This window comes from Triturus cristatus, chromosome 11 (assembly GCF_964204655.1).
Source record: "Triturus cristatus chromosome 11, aTriCri1.1, whole genome shotgun sequence".
Lineage (NCBI taxonomy): Eukaryota > Metazoa > Chordata > Amphibia > Caudata > Salamandridae > Triturus > Triturus cristatus.
Window position 1 is genome coordinate 99,497,571 of NC_140594.1, and position 26,500 is coordinate 99,524,070.

The 26,500-nt window shown below is 46.5% G+C and overlaps 1 protein-coding gene across 1 annotated transcript in view; it reads left to right on the forward strand.

The window, feature by feature from the left end:
* C11H22orf15 (chromosome 11 C22orf15 homolog) overlaps positions 1–26,500 on the forward strand; it is a 122,480-nt gene that overhangs the window by 42,131 nt on the left and 53,849 nt on the right. The window contains exons 2-3 of the mRNA XM_085634001.1: positions 9,285–9,371; positions 9,805–9,927. Coding sequence (XP_085490127.1) covers positions 9,285–9,371; positions 9,805–9,927 — 210 coding nt within the window. The remainder of the gene's footprint in view (positions 1–9,284; positions 9,372–9,804; positions 9,928–26,500) is intronic.

Genomic DNA, 26,500 nt, shown 5'->3' on the forward strand with positions numbered 1-26,500 from the left:
ATCTGATGCAATTACCAAAGTAGAGAGGGAGGAAGAGGTAGAGGCTAGGTTTATCCTTCTGACAGTGACGTAGTGAGACAAAAATCGAGTATTTCGAAGAAAACCTGCCATTAGCGAATGAGATAGGATACAACAAGAATTTGTTGTAATCACTTGTCTGAAAAAAGTCTTTTTTTCTAGAGACCCCTCACCCACTAGGATTGCCCCTAGGTGGCATGCTTCATCATTGGGGTTCCTCTCAATCCTCTATGGATTGAGGCATGATGCGACTTGCGAATTACGTAGGAGCACTTTTTATTGTAGACTAAAATGTCCTCGCATTACATGGAACAGAAACACACACCCAATGACTTGAAGTAGGTTGTCCTTGAACATCTGTGCTATAGTGACAATCGAGAACACTAACTTCTGGAGAAAGAGCAGCGGTGGGTGTACAAACTTCACACTGACACCGTGGGACTTCATGACAATATCCCATGGGGCCTCTTTCGTTGAAAATGTACTACATTAAGATTAGTTGTAGACATTTTTAGGAGTCCTTCTAACCTAGAATAATAACACATGAAGATAACGCACTCTATATATAAGAATTCAGGTCACTAATCCCAATTGAGTTGGACACCACATGCACATTGAAAAGGGGCACCAGAGACAACGAGCACCTTTGAAATATCCATTGGTTTTAGTATTCACCGAGTTTATAGTGTACACGATCACAAAAGGACACAACAGATCAATACCTCATCCTCATATAATAACCATAAGAATGTACCACAATAAAATACTGTGTTGCAAAGACTAGATACTTATAAATATTGACCCCCTGCTTGCACATGATTATTAATACGGGATAAGAGTGCATTACTATTCACCTGGGATGTATCATTGAGAGATTCTTCAGATAAACATCTGTCTTAAAATAGTACATCTTAGTGTATAAAAAGAACCCACAGGTCAGCCATTATTTAGACAGTGTGTAGAAATAAATTGACCGTGAGCTGTGTCCACTGGTACATAAATGCAGAAACAGGAAGGATAAGACTTGTATACATTGGAAGCCCTCTCTCCATACTATACTCAGGCTCTTTGGTTTAAGGAATATTACACTTGACAAGTAGCCATTACATCTAACCACTGTTGAGTAAGACTTGTGCGTTGGCAAGGAGTTGGAGAAATACTGTCAGTGTATTTCCCAGAGTATTTCCTTGTGCCCTTGCAAATCGCTTGATTCAATTCAGCATAAACGTGGAAAATATTTCACACGTCGCAATTTCTCATACAGTATTAGTAACTATATATTTTCAGGATGAGAATTCTCCCAGCATGGCGCTGCCGCTACGCCGGCAGCAAAACCAAAGGAAATGATGGACGGAGTGTTGAACATTGCAAGCACTCACCCCCAGTCAACTGATCTGGGTTTAATCCATCACCGTTCTTTAGCCCACTCTGCCACCCCAGTTCAGACATGGCCATATGCAAATCAGTCTGACCCTGTGCCTCATGGGAACAGTCCAGCCCGAACTGCCAAGCCATGTCTTCCCTGGACCGGAAACAAGCTTCCTAGGACCGGTTTCTGGCATTTCAGCCATCTTCAGCCAGGCTTGCTTGAATCCAGTGGCAAAGTGAGCAAGGGACTCACGTCTGAGCATACCCTGCCAACTTATGGCGAACAAAGCAAAACCAAAGGAAATGATGGACGGAGTGTTGAACATTGCAAGCACTCACCCCCAGTCAACTGATCTGGGTTTAATCCATCACCGTTCTTTAGCCCACTCTGCCACCCCAGTTCAGACATGGCCATATGCAAATCAGTCTGACCCTGTGCCTCCTGGGAACAGTCCAGCCCGAACTGCCAAGCCATGTCTTCCCTGGACCGGAAACAAGCTTCCTAGGACCGGTTTCTGGCATTTCAGCCGTCTTCAGCCAGGCTTGCTTGAATCCAGTGGCAAAGTGAGCAAGGGACTCACGTCTGAGCATAACCTGGCAACTTATGGAAAACAAAGCAAAACCAAAGGAAATGATGGACGGAGTGTTGAACATTGCAAGCACTCACCCCCAGTCAACTGATCTGGGTTTAATCCATCACCGTTCTTTAGCCCACTCTGCCACCCCAGTTCAGACATGGCCATATTCAAATCAGTCTGACCCTGTGCCTCATGGGAACAGTCCAGCCCGAACTGCCAAGCCATGTCTTCCCTGGACCGGAAACAAGCTTCCTGGGACCGGTTTCTGGCATTTCAGCCGACTGTTCCCATGAGGCACAGGGTCAGACTGATTTGCATATGGCCATGTCTGAACTGGGGTGGCAGAGTGGGCTAAAGAATGGTGATGGATCAAACCCAGATCTGCTGACTGGGTGTGAGTGTTTGATTGGTTCTGATGCTCCGTCCATCACCACTCCCTTTTGTACCGCTTTGTTCGCCATAAGTTGGCAGGGTATGCTCAGACGTGAGTCCCTTGCTCACTTTGCCACTGGATTCAAGCAAGCCTGGCTGAAGACAGCTGAAATGCCAGAAACCGGTCCTAGGAAGCTTGTTTCCGGTCCAGGGAAGGCATGGCTTGGCAGTTCGGGCTGGACTGTTCCCATGAGGCACAGGGTCAGACTAATTTGCATATGGCCATGTCTGAACTGGGGTGGCAGAGTGGGCTAAAGAATGGTGATGGATCAAACCCAGATCTGCTGACTGGGTGTGAGTGTTTGATTGGTTCTGATGCTCCGTCCATCACCACTCCCTTTTGTACCGCTTTGTTCGCCAAAAGTTGGCAGGGTATGCTCAGACGTGAGTCCCTTGCTCACTTTGCCACTGGATTCAAGCAAGCCTGGCTGAAGACGGCTGAAATGCCAGAAACCGGTCCTAGGAAGCTTGTTTCCGGTCCAGGGAAGGCATGGCTTGGCAGTTCGGGCTGGACTGTTCCCATGAGGCACAGGGTCAGACTGATTTGCATATGGCCATGTCTGAACTGGGGTGGCAGAGTGGGCTAAAGAATGGTGATGGATCAAACCCAGATCTGCTGACTGGGTGTGAGTGTTTGATTGGTTCTGATGCTCTGCCATCACCACTCCCTTTTGTACCGCTTTGTTCGCCATAAGTTGGCAGGGTATGCTCAGATGTGAGTCCCTTGCTCACTTTGCCACTGGATTCAAGCAAGCCTGGCTGAAGACGGCTGAAATGCCAGAAACCGGTCCTAGGAAGCTTGTCTCCGGTCCAGGGAAGGCATGGCTTGGCAGTTTGGGCTGGACTGTTCCCATGAGGCACAGGTTCAGACTGATTTGCATATGGCCATGTCTGAACTGGGGTGGCAGAGTGGGCTAAAGAATGGTGATGGATCAAACCCAGATCTGCTGACTGGGTGTGAGTGTTTGATTGGTTCTGATGCTCCGTCCATCACCACTCCCTTTTGTACCGCTACGCCGGCAGCGGCATCCATTTTGATCATACTGCACGGTCCAGTGCCTCGGAGCAGCATGACTAGACTGTTTTTCTCCCAACGCATGGTTACGAACGGGCTTTATATATGTAAGTGGGCTATGCACCCGTAAGTCTGCGGTCTCCAGGGAGAGATTAGGTTACCGAACCAGAGGCGACTTTGACAAAGTAAGTGGTGGGGGGCCCTTTTTCCCTTCAGATGGAGTACGCTACCCACCTGTTAAGTAACATCAGGAGCATCTGATAAATAGATCCTTTTTTGCCTATTTTTAGAGTTTGACTACACGCCCCTCTTCCCCTCGCTTCGACCATGGTGCAATAATATAGCATTAACAGAAGTACGTCACATGGATTACTTCTTCTATGTTTTATGTTGTACTGTCACGCGGTGTCTTGTCTCACAAGTGTTATTTTCCAAGTGTTTTCACCTATTTACAGTGTGTGATATGTTCATGACACACTATGCGAGCACACAGGATAGACCATATGAGCACCCACAATATACGGGTGCGATATATTAATATATTCTAAAGTTGCATGCTTAATTAAGCTAATGTAGCCTGCCAGCCCGGCTGACAGGTCATTGTTTTTAATGTATCTTTTTACTTTTTAATTACAGATACAGATGAATCACTAGAACCGTGTGTATACAGTGCATGTGCATTAGGTGTGCATGTTTTGTCTCTTTATGATAGGATTCACTAGGAGTGGTAAATGCAGGGCTGGACCCCGTGGAATCCTAATGAAGAGCTATTAGGGGTACAGCTCAAAAAATGTTGACAAAACACATTACTGAGACAACCAGACTCGTTAAGGTCAGGTTTTTTCTCAGTAACGACCCCTGATTTTTAACCATACCAACTAGGGGCGGGAATAAAAGAGTGGCCAACTAGTTAGGTATTTTTACATTTTCTTTCCCTTTCCACTCCACATCACTGCACATAGTCTACAATGAAAAATGCTCCTACGTAATTTGAAAGTTGCAGCACGCCTCAATCCGTAGAGGATTGAGAGGAAGCTCAATGATGAAGCGTGCCACCTAGGGGCAACGCTGGTGGGTGAGGGGTCCCTAGAAAAAAAGTATTTTTTCTAGACAAGTGATTACAACGAACTCTTGTTGTAGCCTATCTAATTCCCTAAGGGCAGGTTTTCTTTGAAATCTGATGCAACCTGACTTGATGTGCCCTGGGTCCCTGCCAATCATGTTTCCAGGGCCTGTTTTCTTTCCCAAACTGTACCTTTGTACCCACAATTGGCACAACTCTGGCCATAGGTATGCCCCTTGCAAAAGGTACCATGGGTACCAAGGGCACTGTGACCAGGGAAGGCCTCTAAGGACTGCAGCACCTATTGTGCCACCCTAGGAATCCCTGTACCTTAAACACCCACACACTGCCAATGCAGGCTTCATGTTTTGGTGCAGAGAAAAGTGAAGAGTCGACATGGCACACATCCATGCCTACAACCCACTGCCTGAGGCCTAGGTAAGTCACCCTCTAGCATGGTGCACTAGCTTTCAGGTGAGGGTACAGTGGCATGAGCCCTGTACACCTACAGTGTCTAAGTCCATTGTTAGACATTGTAAGTGTAGTAAAGCCATAAAGAGTATATGGGCTGGGAGTTGGTCATTACAAACTCTACAGTTCCATAATGGCTTTACTAAAACCTGGGAAGTTTGGTGGCAAACTTCTCAGCACAATAAACCCACACTGATGCCAGTGTGGGATTTAATGTAAAATGAACTCAGAGGGCATCTTAGAGACGCCCCATGAAAAACTACCAGCTCTGGTGGTCGCCACCATTTGCCACCACCAGACAGGTTTCTGGACCCTGGGTAGAGAGCCTCTACTCTCTGGGTCCAGAAACAAAGACCATCCTGGGCAGAGGTGTCACCCCTCCTCCTCCAGGATTATCTGGGTCCACGAAGGGGAAGTTTCAAAGGCCTGCTGCCTCTGTTAGCTGTCCCTGCCTTTTACTTCCACCAGCAACTGGCTCCCACTGGTTCTACCTCCCACTTTGGGTGGGGGAATCGGTGGGAAAGCCAAGCTAGGAGAGGTGTGCCCACCTTTGCCAACCTCACCCCTCAGGTGGGGGAGGCGAGGTGAGGCACACATCTCAGTCTCCTCCATCTTGAAGATGAGGGGAGTCAGCCAATCAGGAAGAGGCTCCTGCCCCCCTCCCACTGGAGGGCAGCATACTAGGGGGTGTTCCACCCCAAGGAAGGGACCCATTGGTCCCAACCTGCACACCCCTTTTAATGCCCCTAAACTTAGTATTTAGGGGCACCCCTGAACCATCCCTCCTCAGATTCGAGAAAGAAGAAAGACCGAAGAGCTGTGCTGACCCAGGAAGAAGAGGACACCTACTGCTTTGGCCCCAGCCCTATTGGCCTGTCCTGCCTCCGACCTGCCTACAGCGAAGAACCCGGTGTGTCCAGCAGGCTCCTGGAGCCCAGGCGACCTGCCCTACATTCACCTTACAGACTCTGTCTCCCATGATCACCGGATTTGCTCAACACAGACTCCAAGACCCGAATCGGGATTCCGGTGACTCTGCGATTTGGCACCACTCTGCACCCGATGCACACGGCCTGATTTTGAGTGGCCCAACACCAGTGATTCTAACCTGGGATCTGGTGATCCCTGACCACCCTCAAGCTCCAAGACAACGCCTGCAGCCTCAGCCTGAAGGGTCCCCCCGACCGGGGCTGGTAAGAAAACCTTACGCTAGAAGATATCCTTGCACCTGATACCACACAGCCTTGCATGGCCCAACTGACTATGTGCAGGCATCCCCCAAAAACCCAACTTACCTCTCCAGCTGGTGGTCACATTCAGGAAGCCTCCCTGCCCGAGCCTGCAGCAACGTTGCCAAACCAGAGGTCTCCATCAAGAAGCACAGGGTCCCCGATGTCTCCTTGGTGCCCTGCACGCAGCTGGCCCAGAGCCTCTGGTGGTGCAGCTCCTGTGCTGACTGTTGGCCCCTGTAATGCTGACCTTAACCCCATTGTAAGCAGTCCCTAACTGAAGGCCCCCTTAGCCCCAATGGGTACAGTGGGCCCCTACACTCTGCACCTGGCTGCCCCAGTGACGCTCGTGGTGCAACTAGAGTGCCAACCTTGACCTTAGGGAACCTTGATCGTAACCCCCAAAACTCTCACTTATAAGACGTTTAATTACCTGTGAAACTGATAACCATTTTTTTCCCATAGAATCCCATGTTATAAGATTTGGGGCCTAAAATTTTCTGTGATGAACTGTTGTTTTGTATAGGAAAAACAGTAACTTTAACTCAAGCCAAGAAAAGTCTTACTTATCTCGTACTTTGAGATCCTTATGTGTGGTATCTAGGCATACCACCCCCTGTACTCAAAAGTAATCTAAAAGTAACTGAAAAGTATTCTAAAAGTAATTATTATGTAATATAAACTTCTTTCTGAATCAATACCAACCTGTCAATAACTATTGCAAATTCAACACAACTGTATTATCTTTGAAGTCCTGCATTTGAGAGTATATTGTATTTAACTGTACTAAGTCCTGCTTGGTTCTAAAAATAAAACATACCTTTTTTATACTTACCCAATTGGTCTGGATTCAGTCTCTGAGTGGGTGCCTTCAGTCTTGATTGAGAGAATACAATACATGCTTAAAATACCCTCTGGATATGCCCACACTACCACAAAGAGAGCTGTTACATCTGGGGACTCCCTTGACTCTGTGCACTCTATACCTTACTTTGGTATAGTATATAGAGAGCCAGCTTCCTACAGTATACACAAGAGAACTACACAGGCAATCCATTAAATAAGAACTCAAACTACATATGTTGTTGGTGCCATGTTGTATGGCTTCTACTTCCTTAGAAGGAACTGTGTGTTTGTTGGACAACATACAAATTGGGATGGTGCCAGACTGATTCCATACACCCCCTCAGGATATGTTGGCCTATAGCCCTGCTAGGTCATAGTGTCACCATAAGTACCCCTAAACCTGTAAACGTAACAAATAGATCGGGCAACCTCAGAACATGACAACCCTGACTCCCCACAAACCTAGAACCTTTTTGCTCAGTCACTCCTGCATATCCAGAGAGATACACAAGAAATACACAAACAGGCATTTCATTTTATTTATTAAACCATTGTATTTCTTATGTTAAATATATGCGCTGCAATGATTAATAGACAGAAGCAAACGAAAATGATCAGCAATAGGAGGACAGTGAAAAGGATAAACAATTCCACCGTTGTGCTAAAGCAAAATATATATGCTAATGTATGAGTACTGAGTAGAGTGTACTCCTACTATGCGTTCCCTGACCTAGTTGCCTAGGGCAGTTGATCTGCAAAAATCTCCTGCAAGATGATCTAACTCGCCATTACCTGAAGGTGAATGTATGCAGGTTCCCCGTCTTGGTCACAAGTTGAACATCCCTCCTCGCAGAGGGTAAACAGGAATCAGCTGTGCTGAGACTTCGACAATCAGTGACCTAGCAGTGGCAGCATAGTGCTCCTCTGATGTGAACACAGAAGTGCTCTAGTTTATATAATAAAACAGATCCACGCAACCATGCGGAGACCTCAGCCAGGCTGTCATTGTTTATCCTCTTATGATAGCTATGTCGCCTTACAGACGATAAACTAACAACAACATTTGCTCCGCAAACTTTATCCCTTGTACTGAATGTCAAAGGTGTCATGATAATGTCTCGATGTAGTAGAAATGTAAGCAAATGGGGTTTCTAGGAACCATATCCTGCACAGTCATGCAAGCAAATGTGTGTCAAAAGTCAACGTGTAGAAAAGAAGGCAAATTAAGTGACATGTATATGTAAAATGGCAGTGTTTCTCCCCTGGCCTAACCCAGCCAAGTGACAATCCAAGCAGAGAAATATCATTATTCACACTCTACATCATATCTGATATGATCAATGTACCATGTACAGCAGTGGATAGGGTCCTATTGGATAATCTCAGCGCAAGTGAAGAAGCCATTACAGAAAAATGTAAATGTATATTTATTCTTGATAAGCTGCAAAGTATCAGGACCCCAACAGTACCAACCCTACCAGTCTCCTTCCTTTTCTTACGATAACATTCCTCTTCAGAACTCATGGTGAGCATTCTACCTTTGAAGCAACATATATTATTTGCTTAGAATACAACAGGCACCACTGCATTATTTCAGATGCGTCTTAAGACTGACTTCCTAGTCATCCCGTGGCAAGAAACAACAGATACCTTCCACATGCGTATGTTCTTCTTTCTTTCTGCAGTTGGACTATCCTGTAACTCCTAAAGCCTTTTGATTGCTTTCAACCACCTTTGTGTCCTCACTTCTCAGCTGCACCAATAGATTCATGAATATTTTGGATAAGTAACAAAGATCTAGTATTTTATTAAGGCCTAATCTGATCAAGACAATTCTGCTCTTCTCTATGTACCTTGCAATACCGAAAGTAAGCCTACCCTTCCAGATCGTGCCTGTTATTAGCCATGTGTCTATCAGCCAGTGTGCCCCAGAATTATTTCCCTGCAGATGTTCTTAGTGTCTTCCAAAATGCACCCAATAATACATACAAAGGACTTCATTGTCCTATGTTGGGATGTGAACGATCAAGACATTGGGCATGTCCTTCATTGCCAATTGCTTCTTGCTCACTCTCATTGCCCCTCAAAAAAGAGATGCTGTGAAGAGATTGGATGTCACAATACGTGCTTTTTTTATGTTACCAAAAGTTGTGTATTAAGGGCTGAATTGCTATGATGCAGCTTCAGCCGGCATCCTGCCCCCACATTGAAAATCTATTACATGTATATATCTACTCCTTTAACAAGTTTGGTCTTTCCCACAGCCAATGAACAGGTGCTACTGAACCTGAATTGCAAAATCATCAACCTTTCCAAGTGCCTGAAAGAGAAGAGCAACTGTGGTTCGGATGGTGAGTACTGGTGTAGAAAAGGAAAATAAGGACATAGGGATCGCGGGTTAGAGTTGTCATTGGAAGGTTGAAGTTAAGGAGGAAGGTTCAACTGCAGGGTCTGAAGGGAAGGCTTTAAAGCTTGGCAGGTTAGAAAGGATATTGACAAATGTGGGAAAGGTTGCAAAGAGTGCATCATAGGAAATAAATATTATCAGAGGTAGGAGAGATCTAGAAAGAGTGGTGGAAAGTGTTGGATTTTATGTGGACACTTACCTTTAATGAAAAAGCAATGAAGAATTGTGGGGGAAGTAGGTCAGTTCATAGTGCTCACTAACATTTCTGTCAGCCTTATGAAACACACATCAGTAATGAACACACATATGCCATGTACTAGCACCCACTGTCTCCCCGAAACATTCAAAGACTTTTCAACACCTTTCTCTTATTCCAGCTTCCATCGACTTGTTAGATGAAAATGGAATCCTGGCAAACTTGAGTGAGATGGAAAACTCCTCCGAATACGCTAGCAACTATCTTCATGAAAGAGGCCGGTATGTCCTTGTCAAGATCACACGTAAGTCACCATCTCTCAAAAATTAAAAGCAAATAGTGTTAGACGTCGGTTCTGAAAAACAGAATCAGCTGCAGAAGCTCAAAGTCTATGACAAGAAAATAAATGACAATGTAGATTGTGCACAACTTGAGTAACAAATCACACTGCCTAGAAACAGGGGCTTGCAGCAGGATATCCCTGTTAGCCATTTACTCTGAGTTTTTGGCCCAGAAAAGGGAAACAAAAGAAAGAGTTGGAAGTAGATGCCCATATACCGGGAAATACAGAGACAGACAATTCCTAATGTTGATACCCATATTCAAAAAGGTATGATTAGAAGAAAGAGAGTTCATTGTGCAGGTTGTGAAGACCTAGAATGCCCTACTACAGGTCTAAGGTGGGCATTCTTGATTTGAAAAATAAAACACTGAGCCCCCACCATTTTCCCAAAGTAGATTAATGCTAGTTCCAGTAACTGCATAAAACCTGTGGTAATGATATCAGCCGCAGGAGGCATCAAGTTGACAGCATTACAACGGGCACTTCAGTCGAAAACAAATTGGGTACCTGATGTGTTAGTCACAAAGGGGCAAGAAAAACATTTGGTGTGCTCAGAGGTTCAAACCCATGAACGAGGTAATGTAATCCATTACAACGAAGCACAAAACTGCCATCATTGTCCATGCACAATGATTACAATGCATAGGTATGGGACATTTAATACACAGGCAAAGGGGATATATTAGCCCTGGCTCAAGGAAATCCAAGGCAGCTGTAAAAGGAAGTTACTAGTAGATTGTGAAGCAAAGATACTCACTGGTATACAAATGACCTCCAAGAATCTAAATGCTACTGCAAGCAGTTAGATGGAGAACCAGCCTCGATGCCAAATGCTGGACCACAACCACCTACAAGGCTGCACTCAGACTCTACCAACGATTTCTGAGAGACACAAAAAAAAGGCACCAACCGAACACAAAGAGGCAAGCTCCAACAGCTGAAAGGAGACCTCAATTGTCAAACAATTCACCAACCCTGAGGCTGCAGCCAACACCATCAACCTTTCACAGAAACCCGGCAGCAACTTATCAAACTTCTTCCACAGCAAAATAGCAAGGATCTACAGCAACTTCGCACAGCAACCAGACCCCAAAGATCTCATCACTAACCTGACCACCACCAACCAAGACAGACACCTTTCTAGATGGAAAACACTCGCTGAAGCCAACATCATCGGATCCCAAGGCATCACCATCATATCCTATGCCAATGACACCCAACTCATCCTTTCTATGGCGAACATGTCCATCACCACTTAACCCAACTTCTCCTACACAAGATGAGCATTGCAAACTGGATGAGTTCTAATTGCCTGAAACTCCAGTCTGAAAAGACAAAAGTGCTGATCTTCTGAAACAAACACTCTCCATGGGATTCTACCTGGTGGCCATCAGAGCTTGGACCTACACCCACACCAACCGACTACACCATAAAACCTAGGTATAATCCTGGATGACAAGCTCGACATGACAGCGCAAGTCAACGCGGTCAGCTCTTCCTGCTTCCACATTTATTGCATGATCCACAAGATATTCAAATGGCTACCTTTGAACACCAGACGCACCGTCACACAAGCCTACACCACAAGCAGACTAGACTACAGCAATGTACTCTAAGCTGGGATCTCCAACCAACTCCTACACCGACTGAGTTATTGACTAGCTTTTTATACGTCAGGGAAATGGCTTTCGTTGGCAAGTAGCCATCTAAAATCCTCTCCTCCAGGGGCGAGGATTCAGGAGGGTCATCGCCCTTGTGAAGGCATGACTGAGGGCGTGTCGAATCTGTAGGTATCTAAAGTGTTCTGTTGCGGCCAGGTTGTGCTCCTGCTGTAGGGTGGGAAATGATTTAACCTCTCCCTTCACCCAGAGGTCACCAATCCTAGAGATGCCAATAAGGTCCCACTTGTCAAAGCCCTAGTTTTCCACAAATTCCCAAGTATGTCAGAATCCCACAGGGGGGTGGCTAATGTTGGTTTGCCCTCCCACCCCAAACTTCTTGTAGCTGCTTGCCAGATTATTGCAGAGTGTTTGGTCTGCCCCGTTAGATGGAGTTTCCCTCTGCGTGTGTATAGAGCCCTGTTATATGTCCACATCGGCAGCATCCATCTGTCCACTGCGTAACACGGATCGTCTGCCCGTCTATACGTCCCATGATTGATGGCTGCCAGGTGGGCTGCCCAGTAGTATCTTCTAAGGTCGGGGAGGCCAATGCCCCCGTCGTACCAGGCGAGATTCAGCTTGGTGAGTGCTATACGCGGCCAGCCATTCCACAGCAGGCTTCTCTGCAGGCTTTCAGTTTGCTTGAAACAGCTAGAAGGGACAAGGTCCTGTAGTGTAGTTCATATATGCCTGATAGGCTCTGCACATTGGAATAACATACACTATAGATTTGACATAGGACTGATGTCAGTATGTCTCTATCGAGTACATTAAACTTAATTACTTGTGTGTGCCAGCTAACTCAGAGGTCACTAGAAACTTCTCGAATACACAGAAGGGATTAGTTTCTGACAACCGCATAAACATGACAATTTTATTTCCCTTTAGAGTCAGAACAATCTCAGAACCATGGAAACAATAGATAACAGTTTCACTCTGTCAATCGCGCATGCTTTGTTTCTACAGAGTTGCACAGGATTAGAGAGACGGGCGTTTCAATAAAAAGGGTTTATTGAAGAGTCTTATTTCTCATGCAAGAGATATGAACTGCTACAATTGTAAGACAGGCTGCGAAGTACAATATGTACAGAGTTAGCAGTAAGATAAAATAATACTGGTATAGCATGGTTTGTAGCTATGACATATATTCATAAAATACATACATAAATAATACAGGCTAAAATGTGGATACTCATCTGATGCTTCTAATTAGTTCTACCCTAGTGTACCTAACCTAAGTGCAGGACGAGGTAAGAAGGTGCTGTTTTGTAAAGTATAGCGAACTATAACTATAGTTTTATTTTTGCCAAGAGTTGCCAAAAGTTTCTCTAAGTTCTAGTCTGCTCCATACCGTAGAATGTGCGAGGTTGGAATCTCTTTTCCGGGATTCGATATCTAACACCCCGCAAGGGGAGTCAGAAACACTGGAGCTGGATTCTCTGCGAAGAGGATGACAGAGTCTGGTCAGTGCGTCAGGCTGGAACTCGATTTCCTTCCAAACTTGCTGTGGCGAACCGCAAGTAGGCAGTCAAGCTAGATTGTGCCGGAACCGTGGTTTGCCAGGGCAAGTGCAGGTTTATTTATACCTTGAAGGTGTTTAGGAATGCCTGTATAGACGTAAAAGTCGGGCATCGGAAACGTCATGAATGAACCCCTAAGGAATAGATGTTCATGCATACTAAATGAGTTCTTGGAGAAATCAATATCCAAGCGAGGGAAATTCCTAAAGGCTTAAGAGTCTGGTTTTTCAAGAACTCGTTGTGACGTGGATGGACGGATGTAGGAGACCATGCCTGTATTTGGACAATGCCTAAATAAGGGCTGGATTTTCTATGCCTAAATAAGGGCTATATGAATTTTACCTATATAAGGGCATGAATCAGGAAACCTATATACGGAATCTAAATCTACACACAACAGTCCAATGAGTTCTGCAACACGTACAGGAAGCGAGTCAAGGACATAATTTTAAATAAGGACGCCCTGCCCAACAAAGAGAGTGGAAGTGCTTTCCAGCGTTCCGAGTCCCTCCGTAGTCGTTGTAGAGGTGGGAGGAGATTATGAGAATATCTACAAGCGGGGTCAGTGGTAATTTAGATGCCAAGGTACTTAAAGCCTGCCGTGGTAATCTGCATCGGACACCCCCTGGGGAGTTCAGGCTGGGGCTCGTGGAGGACATATAGTATTGATTTACTCCAGATAATTGAATATCCAGAGTACCTGCCAAAGATAGCGAATATGTCTAGTACAGCTATAATGGATGACTTTGGGGAAGCCAGAAACAGGAGGACGTCATCAGCGTACAGAGAGATACGGTCTTCCCACGTGTCCGCCCATCTGAGTCCACGTATCACCTGATCCTTCCGAATCTAGGGCGCCTGGGGTTCTAGTGCCAGGGCAAATAAAAGCGTGGAGAGAGGGCAGCCCTGATGAGTCCCCCTACTCAGGGTGAAGACTACCGACCTTTTGTTGTTAACGACCACTTGAGCTAGAAGCTTTGCGTATAGGAGCTGCACCCACTGTATAAACCGCAGGCCAAACCCCATTTTTCCCAGGACGGCAAAAAGATACGGCCACTCAATTGTATCAAATGCCTTCGTGGCATCTAGTGACAAAATTACCGCCGCTTCCTGAATGGTGGCCACCATCCCCAGTACTCCGTGTACCCTACCAATATTCAAGGCAGTGTTGTGGTGTGGTATAAAGCCTGATTGGTCCGGATGAACCAGGTCTCTGATCACTTTGACCAGTCGAATGGCAAGGAGTTTGGCCAGAATCTTAGGTTCGGCATTAAGTAAAGAAATTGGCCTGTACGAGGCACAATCTGTCCTAGGCTTGCCCTCTTTGTGTATCGTCACCAGAGTCGCTATTCATTGGTCCCAAGGCAATTCTCCCTTTTTCCTGCTTTCTTCGAACACGGCCCGTAGATGTGGGTCGATTATATCGGGTCTGAGTTTGTAGAGTTCAATCGGAAAGCCATTGGAACCTGATGCCTTCCCTGATTTCAGGCTTCTGGCAATCTCATCCACTGTAAGAGCACTCTCCAAGTAATCTCTGTCTGTAGCCGACAGTATGGGCAGAGTGATATCTATAAGAAGTTCTTGGGAGTTGTGTATTGTATATGGCGCCTGTGAGCTATACGTTTCCTCGTAGTGCGCAGTAAATGCATTGGCGATCTCTTGACGGTCAATAATCCGGTGCCCTGTTCCATCAAGTAGTTCTGGCAATAATCTACTGGCCAATTCAGTTTTGTCCAACCCTGCAATTCGTTTCCCCACCTTGTCCCCTTGGTCATATATTCTGCCCTGCATCTCTCTACCCATGATTTTGGCTCTGTCAGTCACTAATGCTTTGTAGCTATCTCTCTATAGCTGGAGAATGTGGAGTTTATCTGGGTCGGACCCCCTTCGGCCTCCTCCTCCTCCAAGTAGGATATTTTGCCCTCTAGCGCTACTTCCTCCTTCACTTTCTCCTTTTGTACCCCTGCAATGTGAGAGAGTGCCTGTCCCCTTACCACTGTTTTTAACGCTTCCCACAATGTCTGGTGGGAATATACTGAGCCCTCATTTTCTAGAAAGTACTGTTCAATTGAGGTGTGCAATGCTTTGCGGACGACCAGGTTACGGAGATGCCAGGGGTTGAGAGGTGCCATTCGACCCACTCTATGCTAGCCTATAACCAGGTGGGCCCACAAGGGGGAGTGATCCAAAATTCTCCTCGCCATGTGTCTGATCTCCTTAATTTGCATCAGATGGTATGGAGGGGCCAGCAAGTAATCGATTCACGATTCGCAATTGTGAGCACCAGAGTGAAAGGTGTACTGGGTGGTGTAAGGGTGGTATGCTCGCCAAGCGTCAAGGAGCCCTAGAGTCTCAAGAAAGTCTGGGAGCCACCGATTTGAAAGCGGAGCCCTCGCGGAGGGCATCTGTCAAGCGTGCCAGAGACCACAGAGTTGAAGTCTCCTCCAACCACTAGAAAACCATCCGTTACCGCCAGCAGGATAGAACCCAGGTCTTTAAATGTAAGTGCCTGAAGGGCCAGCGGCGCATACACTGACATACGGGTCAATGTGGATCCCTCCCACTGACCCGTGAAACCTGCATACCTCCCCCATTCAACCACCCATGAGGATTGCACTGTCACTGGGAAGGATTTCCTCAATAGTATGCCTGTCCCTCGCGAGCCCGTGGTGAAGCCCACATGCACCACTAGTTTGTATCCCCACCGGTCTAGGGCTCTACATGTGTTTCCCACAAGGTGCATTTCTTGGAGCAATACCACATCTGGGGCATGTCGTTGGATATATTGTGACACTACACTATGCTTCACTTTATCCCCCAGACCATTCACGTTCCAACACATTAATTTAAAACTCTTATCCCATTGCATTGTCATGTGCACTTATGTAATACCAATCGACCCTCGTAGCGGATCTTCGTGCCCTGTCGATTCAAAACAAACAAAACCACAACCCCTCCCAACTACCCCCCTCCCTGCTCCCCTGCACTCTGGGCTCGGAACTATTGATAATTCATCAGCAACTTTCTAGTAGGTCATGCTGTAACGTCTTAAAATTGGGCCAGCGATATGAGACACATTTCTTAACCGCTTTAGTGTTACAATCGTCCTCTAGTGCACTCTTCCATTCTTGTCCAGGCGGAGGTCCTTTCATGAAAATACCCACTAAGCTAGTCACACATACCATCTCCAGATCATCAACATACAAACTGGAAATTCTTTTCACATAAGGTTAACCTAGACAAACAGTCTATGGCAAAATTATTTATGCCTGCAACATACACAAGGGTATAATGACATTTCTGAAGCATGTACTGCCTCTTATGGTGAGTGGCCCTGCCTCCTTAGTGGTGCTGAACAGATCAACCAATGGCTTATGATCCATTCTTAGAATAAACTGACTTCCCCAAAGTTCCTGAAATATTGCATGCCCTACAATGCAAGAGCCTCTTTTTCTATGTTGGAGTAAGTGGATTCCGCTCCACGCAAAGCTCTTAAAGCAAATTCCCACTACTCCTTCTACGCATCAACCCAGCCCTTAAGCCATGGTTGCTGGCATCTGGAGTAATAATGATTACATTTTTCATGTCAAATAATTCTAGTGGTTGGTCAGTAACTATTTCAATTTTTATAAATTCAAAACCCTTGTCACATTTATCATCCGACTTGTACTGTAAATTCTTCTTAAGAAGTTAACCAAAAGCTGAGGTTTTAATGCAAAAATTTGAACATACTTCGCATAATATTCTATGAGGCCTAAAACTTTATTCATATGTGTAGATGTTTTTTTTATTGCTTCTAAAATCTTGATTTTGGCTCCGTACCTTTACCTGATACAAAATGACCAAGATAGTTAGCTTGATGGAGAAATTTGCACTTGTGTTTCCTGAGAGCTAGACCACTATCGCCATTCACTTTCTTCACTCTCACAAGTCCACTCATTTCATTTCTGTAAACTAAAATGTCCTCCTGAAAATAAATATCCTCAGAAACATAGTGCTTGGGAATACTAAACGTAGAATTAGAACATGTTTTCTGTCCCAATGAGGATTTGTATGCACGTGCGAAAGGCCCTTTCCTGACGCATTTTAAAGACTCTTGGTTGAGGGCAGCACAGTTTGCCATCGCCAAGATGGGATTTGTGGAAACATGTCAATTCTTCTTTCTCTCGCACACTTTTGCTGATGGAAAATTCACCTTTTAGTTGCGCATTTTCTTTTTCAGACTTCATAATACGTTTCTCAGATTGCTTAGTTATTATCTTTACTTCTCTCGCCTTTGAACTCGTGTTCATTTCCGCCATGCACATTTCAGAATGCTCAATGCTCGTTGCCAAAGTTCGTGCAGTTCCAATATCCGGATCTTCAGTAGACGAACGTTCTTGGATTTTCATTCCCGTAATCAATTGACCGTGAATTATTTCATCTTTAAACGAATGAAAGTTGCATTGTGAAGCGAGTGTTCTCAAAGCTGCCACAAAATTATTAGTAGATTCTCCAGGTACTTGTAGGCTTTGAATAAACTTAAGCCAGTCCAGTACAGTGTTCTTCCTAGGATTACATCTTTTGTACAGAGTTCTTATTATGGATGCATACTAATCCTGAATCTCAGCAACATCCCCATCTACCCCACCATTAGTGCTTATATTTATGACCTATAGAGGTAAAGTTTGCAATATACTCCTACCCCTTGACTCCAATGTATACATTAACAGTGCCTTTTCCTTTTTCAAAGTGAACGGGTCACCACCAAAGGCCTCGAGAGAAGATTCAAATGCCATTGTTCCCAGTTAAGAGCAGTACCTGGGCATGCAGAACTGGAGGTGGTGGTGCAGCAAGTTTCTCCATACCCTAATGGACAATGCACTATTACTGAGTGGGGGGGGGGTTGCTGCCAATGTCCCTTTATGGTTTATAATGCTGCCAGTGCAGACACTAGACACGCAGCCCTTGGCTATTACCTACACACTTTCCGTTAGCCGTGAGGGGAACGGCTTGGTGGGGACAACAGCGGACCTGGCATTTTCGGTGCTCCTTAGAGCAAACATCGCCGTGAGGGGGACGGCCTACATTTCCCAGTAGTGGTAGCGACCGCGCACACCAGTGACGCCACGCGGCCGCACCGGACTTCCTCAAAGCCTGCCACGGGCCCCCGCAGCGCGGGACGCGCAGCCCTTGGCTATTACCTACACACTTTCCGTTAGCCGTGAGGGGAACGGCTTGGTGGGGACAACAGCGGACCTGGCATTTTCGGTGCTCCTTAGAGCAAACATCGCCGTGAGGGGAACGGCCTACATTTCCCAGTAGTGGTAGCGGCCGCGCACACCAGTGACGCCACGCGGCCGCGCCGGACTTCCTCAAAGCCTGCCACGGGCCACCGCAGCGCGGGACGCGCAGCCCTTGGCTATTACCTACACACTTTCCGTTAGCCGTGAGGGGAACGGCTTGGTGGGGACAAAAGCGGACCTGGCATTTTCGGTGCTCCTTAGAGCAAACATCGCCGTGAGGGGAACGGCCTACATTTCCCAGTAGTGGTAGCGGCCGCGCACACCAGTGACGCCACGCGGCCGCGCCGGACTTCCTCAAAGCCTGCCACGGGCCCCCGCAGCGCGGAACGCGCAGCCCTTGGCTATTACCTACACACTTTCCGTTAGCCGTGAGGGGAACAGCTTGGTGGGGACAACAGCGGACCTGGCATTTTCGGTGCTCCTTAGAGCAAACATCGCCGTGAGGGGAACGGCCTACATTTCCCAGTAGTGGTAGCGGCCGCGCACACCAGTGACGCCACGAGGCCGCGCTGGACTTCCTCAAAGCCTGCCACGGGCCCCCGCAGCGCGGGACGCGCAGCCCTTGGCTATTACCTACACACTTTCCGTTAGCCGTGAGGGGAACGGCTTGGTGGGGACAACAGCGGACCTGGCATTTTCGGTGCTCCTTAGAGCAAACATCGCCGTGAGGGGAACGGCCTACATTTCCCAGTAGTGGTAGCGGCCACGCACACCAGTGACGCCACACGGCCACGCCGGACTTCCTCAAAGCCTGCCACGGGCCCCCGCAGCGCCCGGGCGAAGCCCGGGCCAAGGGCAGGCCCGTCCTTGCCCGTCCCAGACCGGACCAGGCTGGGCTGGGCCACTCCTCTAATATCGGCATAAGGACTTCGGCGCATAAGTGTGGATCCGTGACACGCTATCCACACTGGACACGGAGGCTGTGGCCTGAGGCAGGTCTCCAAAGAAACTTGTTTCCCAGAAGCGACAACAACCCTTGATGTGTGAGAGCGCCTCGTAGGCGCATAAAGCATTCATCACCTTTTTGCAGTGGACTCGCTCAAACCCGCCAAAGTTCGGGTAAGACTGGTTCGGACTCTCTCCCTTGAACTTTGCCCTGGAAGTAACCATCCTTGCAACTGTTGCCCTTTTTATCGTCATTCTTTATTTAGTGACTAGTTTTCCCTTTTTCTCAGTTAGATTTGTGCCAGTCCATATAAATGAAGTAGCACAATGATGACGAGGGGTAGCAAAAATGGTTTAACACATGTGTCAGGCCCAATTGATCAATATATCACCAGGGTGAACGAGGCAATTAACCAAGGCATATCACTCTGAGAACGTAGGGTATCTCAAGATTTGGCCTTAGCGAGACGTTCTTCTATAGGTACATTAGCGCTATCTAAATCGCCCCTAAACCCAAGGGAGTCCAGGCCTTTAATTATAGTACAGGCCGAGACACATGGAGTACCTAATATTGTCGACCTTTCGGCATCCATGGCCTCATCGGATATACAATCTAGTGTGACCCTCGAGAGGACGCCAGCCCTCCTTAGGAGCCCAAGGCAGGTGTCCCCCACCACTGACGTATTAAGGGGCAAGAGGGAAGGTGCTATCCCTAAAACCAAGAAGGCTAGGGAAGCGAACAAATGTAAACGCAAACTCGCTAAAAAAGGCCCCACCAGTCGCCCACAAAGCAAAAGCACTCTCACACAGGGAGGGACTATGGATACCCCAGCCTCTTTCTTGAATCCAATCATGCCTAGGGTATCTACTAGTTTGAGGGGGGATGCAAGACCTGCGAGGCTAACAACCTTCTTTTGTCTAGAATTGATGAACTTATTAAATCCCATATAAAACCCTTAGAAGTATCTCTTCTAAACATTGAAAAATTGTTAGCATCTAGGAATATATCTCTCTCGACTGTTCCTTCCAATGTAGGGACGGGCGTTGAACCGATTATTCCTAGGGAGCCCAACAACGTAACTACAAGGTCGGAACTATTACCACTCAACAATTTGAACAAAAAACCTAAGCCATCTGTAGGTGACCGCAAGAAGGCTGCGGAGCCTGCCAAATCCCAATCCCCAGTTGCAAATTTGAATCCCATACCATCTAAATCCCCTGGGGTAATGAAAAAGTTTGATAATGACAGGGATGGGAATGGCCAACACATACATCTACCATCCAAAGCTGGCCCATACGTTGTTATTATGACAGGTGTCCCGGGCCTAAGGCCCAATATAGAGGAGCCTCTAGGGTCCCTAAAAAACAAGGTACAGCACTCGCTCACCATTAACAGACCGCTCCCACCCTTTTGTGCAAGTAAGATTCTAATGGTACGCAGGGTGTCCTGGGTAGGTAGTGAAAAGAAACGGACTCGGGGGATTGTGTTATTGTTAACTTTGACAATCCATACACGGCGGATTATATCTGCCGCCGTGGCACAATAGTCAAGCAAGGTGGAATTGAGACGAGAAGGCTTTCCTTCTTCTATTCCTCCCCTAACTGCTGTCGTGATCCAGGAAGGGGTGGATCCCAAGATGCCAATTGGGTTGATAGAAGGGTGCGGGATGGTTGGCAGGACTATGGGAGTAGGGTTACACCTTTTACTGTAGACTGGAGCGATATACCTCTGACTAACAGATATAGTTGCCTGGACTCGGTAGATTGACCATCATTATGTATAAGGCATGATATGGAGGTTGCAGACCATATTTTTTTCAACCAATCTCAATCCCCCGACAGCCCTCCAAAAACTACCATTGGCACTAATCCTACTCCTCTAACTCAGAAGCCTGTTGTTCATGAAACCCCGCAGGTTTCACTTTCATGTCTATGCCCAACTCCTAGACTAGCTGCTTCCATATCCCTCAAAGATTGCGTTAGTTCCCCCAAAATTCACGCTTGTCATTCTTTGGATACGATAAAGATTCTAAGCTGGAATCTAGCGGGTCTCCAAAGGAAACTGTGCTTACCCGAGTGGAGCGCCCTTGTGGAGGCTCATATGATCTGTCTTTTTCAGGAGACATGGACTCTAGAACCGACTCATCGGGTTGGATATGTCACGTACTTTGTTCCAGCCAATCTCCCCAGAAATGGCAAAGGTCGTCCATCTGGAGGCTTGCTTATATGGGTAAATATTGCCCTGAATTGCCGAATAGACCGGAAAAAAATAAATTCACCTGATATTCTAGGTATTTCTCTAAGAGGTCCCCACATGGGTCCTACCCTCGACCTGTTTAATGTTTACGCAAGAGGCATTAAACATGGCTCATTGTCCTCGGCAGTGTCTTCCCTTGAATGGGAACTCAGGAATAATTCAGCTGTAGCCCAAGTCCTGGTTGCGGGAGACTTCAATTGTACTTACGAGCCTCTCACAACGGACGATATTTCTGACCCAGGTGAGGATGATGCTAGATGGGGCATTCCCACCCTAACCATCCCCCCGATCAAAAAATGGTCACAAGCAGCAATCCAGTTGAATGCTCTAACGTTGGAGTTTGGCTTAAGAGCTGCCAATGGCCGCACAAATTCTGACCCTATGGGTGCGGCCACATACAATAGAGACAAGCATACTTCAAGGATTGACTATATTATGCTTGACTTTTTTCTTTGGGGCTTGGTTCAGGATATGATAGTTTTGCCTACTATTGAAAGCGATCATAATTCGCTTTCCCTTTCCCTTAAGAATCCCTGGCCGAATGAAGTGATTAAATCATCTTCTAGGTCATCAGAAACTATCTCTGTCTCCTCGTGTGGGAGACGTTTGAAGTGGAAAATGGTCGCAGGGGACGAAGCCAAGCTTAACACTATTAATACAATTCTTATGGCTTCCCAAATCGAATTGGATAACATCGACTTAACCCCTCCCCTTATAGAAAGGATAACATCCATCTTTGAGGGAACTCTTGAGACCATCGGAAACGTTTTCACCAAAAAGAACCATGTGGGGAAAAAAACTGTAGCCCGAAATCTTAGGGGTAAGCAGGAATGGTTTACACCTGCCTGCAGACATGCCAAAACTACCCTGATCCAGGCTATTAAAAGCAAAATTCAAGCAGAGGTCCAGGGAGCCAGGAAAAATTACAAGGAAACCCTGGCAAATGCTAGAAAAGAGTGGGACCTAGAGTATTGGTCTACGCTAAAAGAGGCCAGCTCTGGAAAGGATCCTAGACGCTTCTGGGAAATAATCAGAACCAGAAGTAGACCGGATAATGAGCTTATAACATGCAGCATTACTAACCAGGCGTGGGTTACTCATTTCTCCAAACTATATTCTAATCAAGCTAGTAACATTCTTTCAACTCCCTTTAATGAAGAACAAGTCCGGTTGACTGAGTGTACTAACTTTGCTGTCCCTCTCATGAGAACAGAGCATCCCGCTGGCAACTTATGTCCAATTACACCTTCTATTGGCTGCGGGTCAGAGCTGGTCAACCTAGTTTTTTCTATCAAAGAAATCGAATATGCAATCAGTACCAGTAGGCCTCAAAAAGTGGCTGGTCCTGATGGCATCCCTGGGGACCTGTTGCGCTCTGACATCTTGAAATGGGGAAAACTGATTCACACTCTCCTTAATGCTATTAGCAGAGGTGCACCCATCCCCGCATCATGGAAAGGCGCGGAGGTTGTGCCTATTTTTAAGAAAGGGGCTAGGGACGATCCATCCAATTATAGACCCATAAGCTTGCTTGATGTAACCCAAAAGGTCGTTGGTAAGGTGCTGTTGGTCAGATTACTCCAATGGATCGACGAAAACAGCATCCTCTCCGACCTCCAGGCAGGCTTTAGAGTAGGCACTGGCACAATCGAACAAGCCTTTAGGTTGTTGCTAGTCTACTGGAAGGTGGTGGTCCTGGCCAAGGGCAGTCTTTATCTCGCATTTATAGACCTGAAGACTGCCTTTGACCTAGTACCGAGAGCGACCCTTTGGAGAGTGCTCACTGATCTGGGGGTTCCGTATTATCTACTATCCCTAATCGTTAAGATGCATGAAAACACCTATGCGCAGATCAGATGGGGCAGTGAGGGAGAAAAAACCGATAGAATTCCGGTGGAGAGAGGGGTCCGCCAGGGCTGTGTGTTGGCTCCCACCCTGTTCTCTCTTTATGTGAATGGTGTGGTTGAGCACCTGCTGAAAGATCCTGCAGACGAACCATCCCTGGCCGGGGAACGTATTCCGACCCTCCTCTTCGCGGATGATACACTCTTACTCTCAAAATCCCCAATGGGCCTCCAAAAATTATTAAATAACTTCCAGTCTTTCTGTGGAGAAAGGGGTCTAGTAATTAACACGGACAAGACGAAATTCCTTGTGATGAATCCACCCAAGAAACCTGTGCGTCTTCCAAGGTTGAATGCTGTACCCCTAGAGAGGGTGGAGGTGTTTGATTATCTTGGCATTCGCCTTACACACAATATGCTCTGGGCCCCCCACTTATGCAAAATGCTGCTGGCGCATAAAAGGGTGACAGGGGCACTCCTAAAGGAGCAGCGCTCTTGCGCAATTAGACCCATAGCCCCTGTCATGGAAATTTATACAGCAAGGGGAGTCAGCTCTGCTCTTTATGGGGCCGAGCTGTGGGGCTCATGTAACTCTAGCGAGTTGGCAAGATCTGAGAGAAAGTTTTGTAGGGCCATTATGTCACTTCCCCAGGGTACCCCTACGACCCCACTGTTGCTTGACTTGGGTTGCCGTCCAATTGATGAGTTGGCGAAATTTCGCCCACTATTGTTAAGGTGCCCGGCTGTGGCGTGTTCCGGAACTAGCAAAATACGCCAATGGTCTCTCTGAAGTTATGTCACTACCCGGGTGGTACAAGATTAAATGGTTGAAAGATATGAAAACCCTCCTTTGCAATCTAGGTCTAAGCTCTGCATGGGAAAGCAGGTCTTCCCCGCCGAAAGCCACACTTAAAATCTTATATTGGAACTGGATTGCATCCCAGCAAAACGCTAATTGTATGTTGGGTAGACTTACGGAGGACTTCCTGACCTTTAAAGACCTGCCCCTCTGGGAATTATATCTAGATATCATAGAGAGACCTTTTGATAGAACCCTTTATTTTAAATTTAGGTCCGGGACTCTTCCACTCCATGCTTTCACATCTGGCTGGAATTTCCCTGCACAGACAACAGAATTCTGTCCCTTCTGTATATCTAGAACTGAGACTGTAGCACATTTCCTATTCGAATGTCAAGTGTACGCACTCCCAAGAAGCAGATGGCTCAAACACTTGTGCCGCTCATTAGGTACCAGACAGCATGCTGAGGCATTACGCATTTTAAGGTCTGATTGTCGGCCATTATACGCCTGTGCCCTCTCTAAATTTTTATCTTGGGCATGGCGTATTAGAACTAATAGGCTTAAAATAACTGTTTAATACGTTCTTATAACTTATTTATGATATTCTTCACTATTTAATGTAAAAAAATGATGATTTTTAAGCTGAGATGAATAGTTTTTTATTGTAATGCTTTTATGATATTCTTTTATCGAAATAAATAAAGCCTTGATGACACTAGACACACAATAAAAGATGAGTTTTCTTGTGTAATATCCTTTTTTTGTAATAGGTGCCAACATTATCAACTGCCACAGTATCCTTTAAACTTGATAAGGATATAGTTATTTAATAATGTTTTTAAGTATCCTTGGCAATTGGTGTGCTGTCACAGATAGTGCAGGCGAAACTTGCATGTCAAATTTAATTTGCTGTATGCTCAATGTCTAATAATACAAAATCTCCTAACTACACAAAGTGGCCACCAAAAACATCACACAGCGAAGGCCAGCATGGCTTTTATTTGCTTGTAATCTGTTTATTAAAGGATTACCACAAAACAATACAAGACGTGTAGGAAAGTAGGATCTGCTTTCATGGTCACCCCCACTTTTTGCTGGTGTCATTATGTTTTAATGACTAGTCTGACTGAGATCCTGCTAATCAGGACTCCAGTCTCTGTGCTTCTCCCCTAAATTGGCCATGGTGAGTACTCGGGTACCCCCAGATTGGCTACTGATGTACCCTTTTAAGTCCTAGTATAGGCATAGGTACACCAGGGTTCCCCCATGGGCTGAAACATGTATTATGCCACTCATGGGAGACCACTCAAATTGGGACTACAGGCCTGCCATTGCAGCCTGCGTAAGCTGGTGCTAGCATCCCTTATGACAGATATGTTTCCTTATATCTGAGGCCACTGGACTTAAAACCTATGTCACCCCTAAGGCAGGCCTTTCAATCCTGAAGGCAGGGTGAACGGTTATAAGTGTGAAGGTGACCCTGCATCAGCAGGGCTCACCTACAACCCCAGAAGTCCATTCTCCCGGGTTGTAAGTGCATCAGCCGTTATGAGCACTTAGAGTGGCCATGCGTCATAACGCGATGGCTATCTCTAAACTGGCTTTAACAAACCCTGTTGTGTTTGGTATCAAACATGTTGGAACCATACCCCAACACCGTAAACAGTGTTGGGGGTGTGATTCCATGCACTGTAAAGCTCCTCCGGGAGGCCCTCAGTGCTCCCAGAACTAGTCTTCTAGACCCGGACAGAAAATTCTGACCATAGCAAATTATGGCCAGAGACACAATTCTGCCCACCTGCTGCTGAGTCAATCTCGAGCAGGGGAAGGCAGGACAATAGGTTTCCTGTCACAGGAAGGTGTGACCACCTCCCAGACAGGGTTTAGTGTATTGGGACAGGGTGGGGGCACTTGCCTGCACCACTTGACTGCTTTGAAGGGAACATTTGGTGCCCTCCTTGCATACTTCAGTTGAAACCAGTTCAGGGAGCTGTTGGCTCCCTCTCTGGCGCAAAACTAGACAAAGAACATGAGAGTATCCCAGTGGCATAGCTAGGCACGTTAGTCCCTTCCTTTGCCGCCTCGTGGCCATCATGCTGAAGAGCGGGGGAGTGCTGGTGATGATGCCTGCGTTTTCCGCCCCTGCGGCAAACTCATGAAAGAGCGGAGGGTGTGAAGCCACTGCTACCCCAAAACTCGTGCCGCCTGGAGTGACCACCCCCTACCCTTGCTACGCCACTGAAGTATTCTCCCCACTGTCCAGCCCCTACTCTGGGAGGG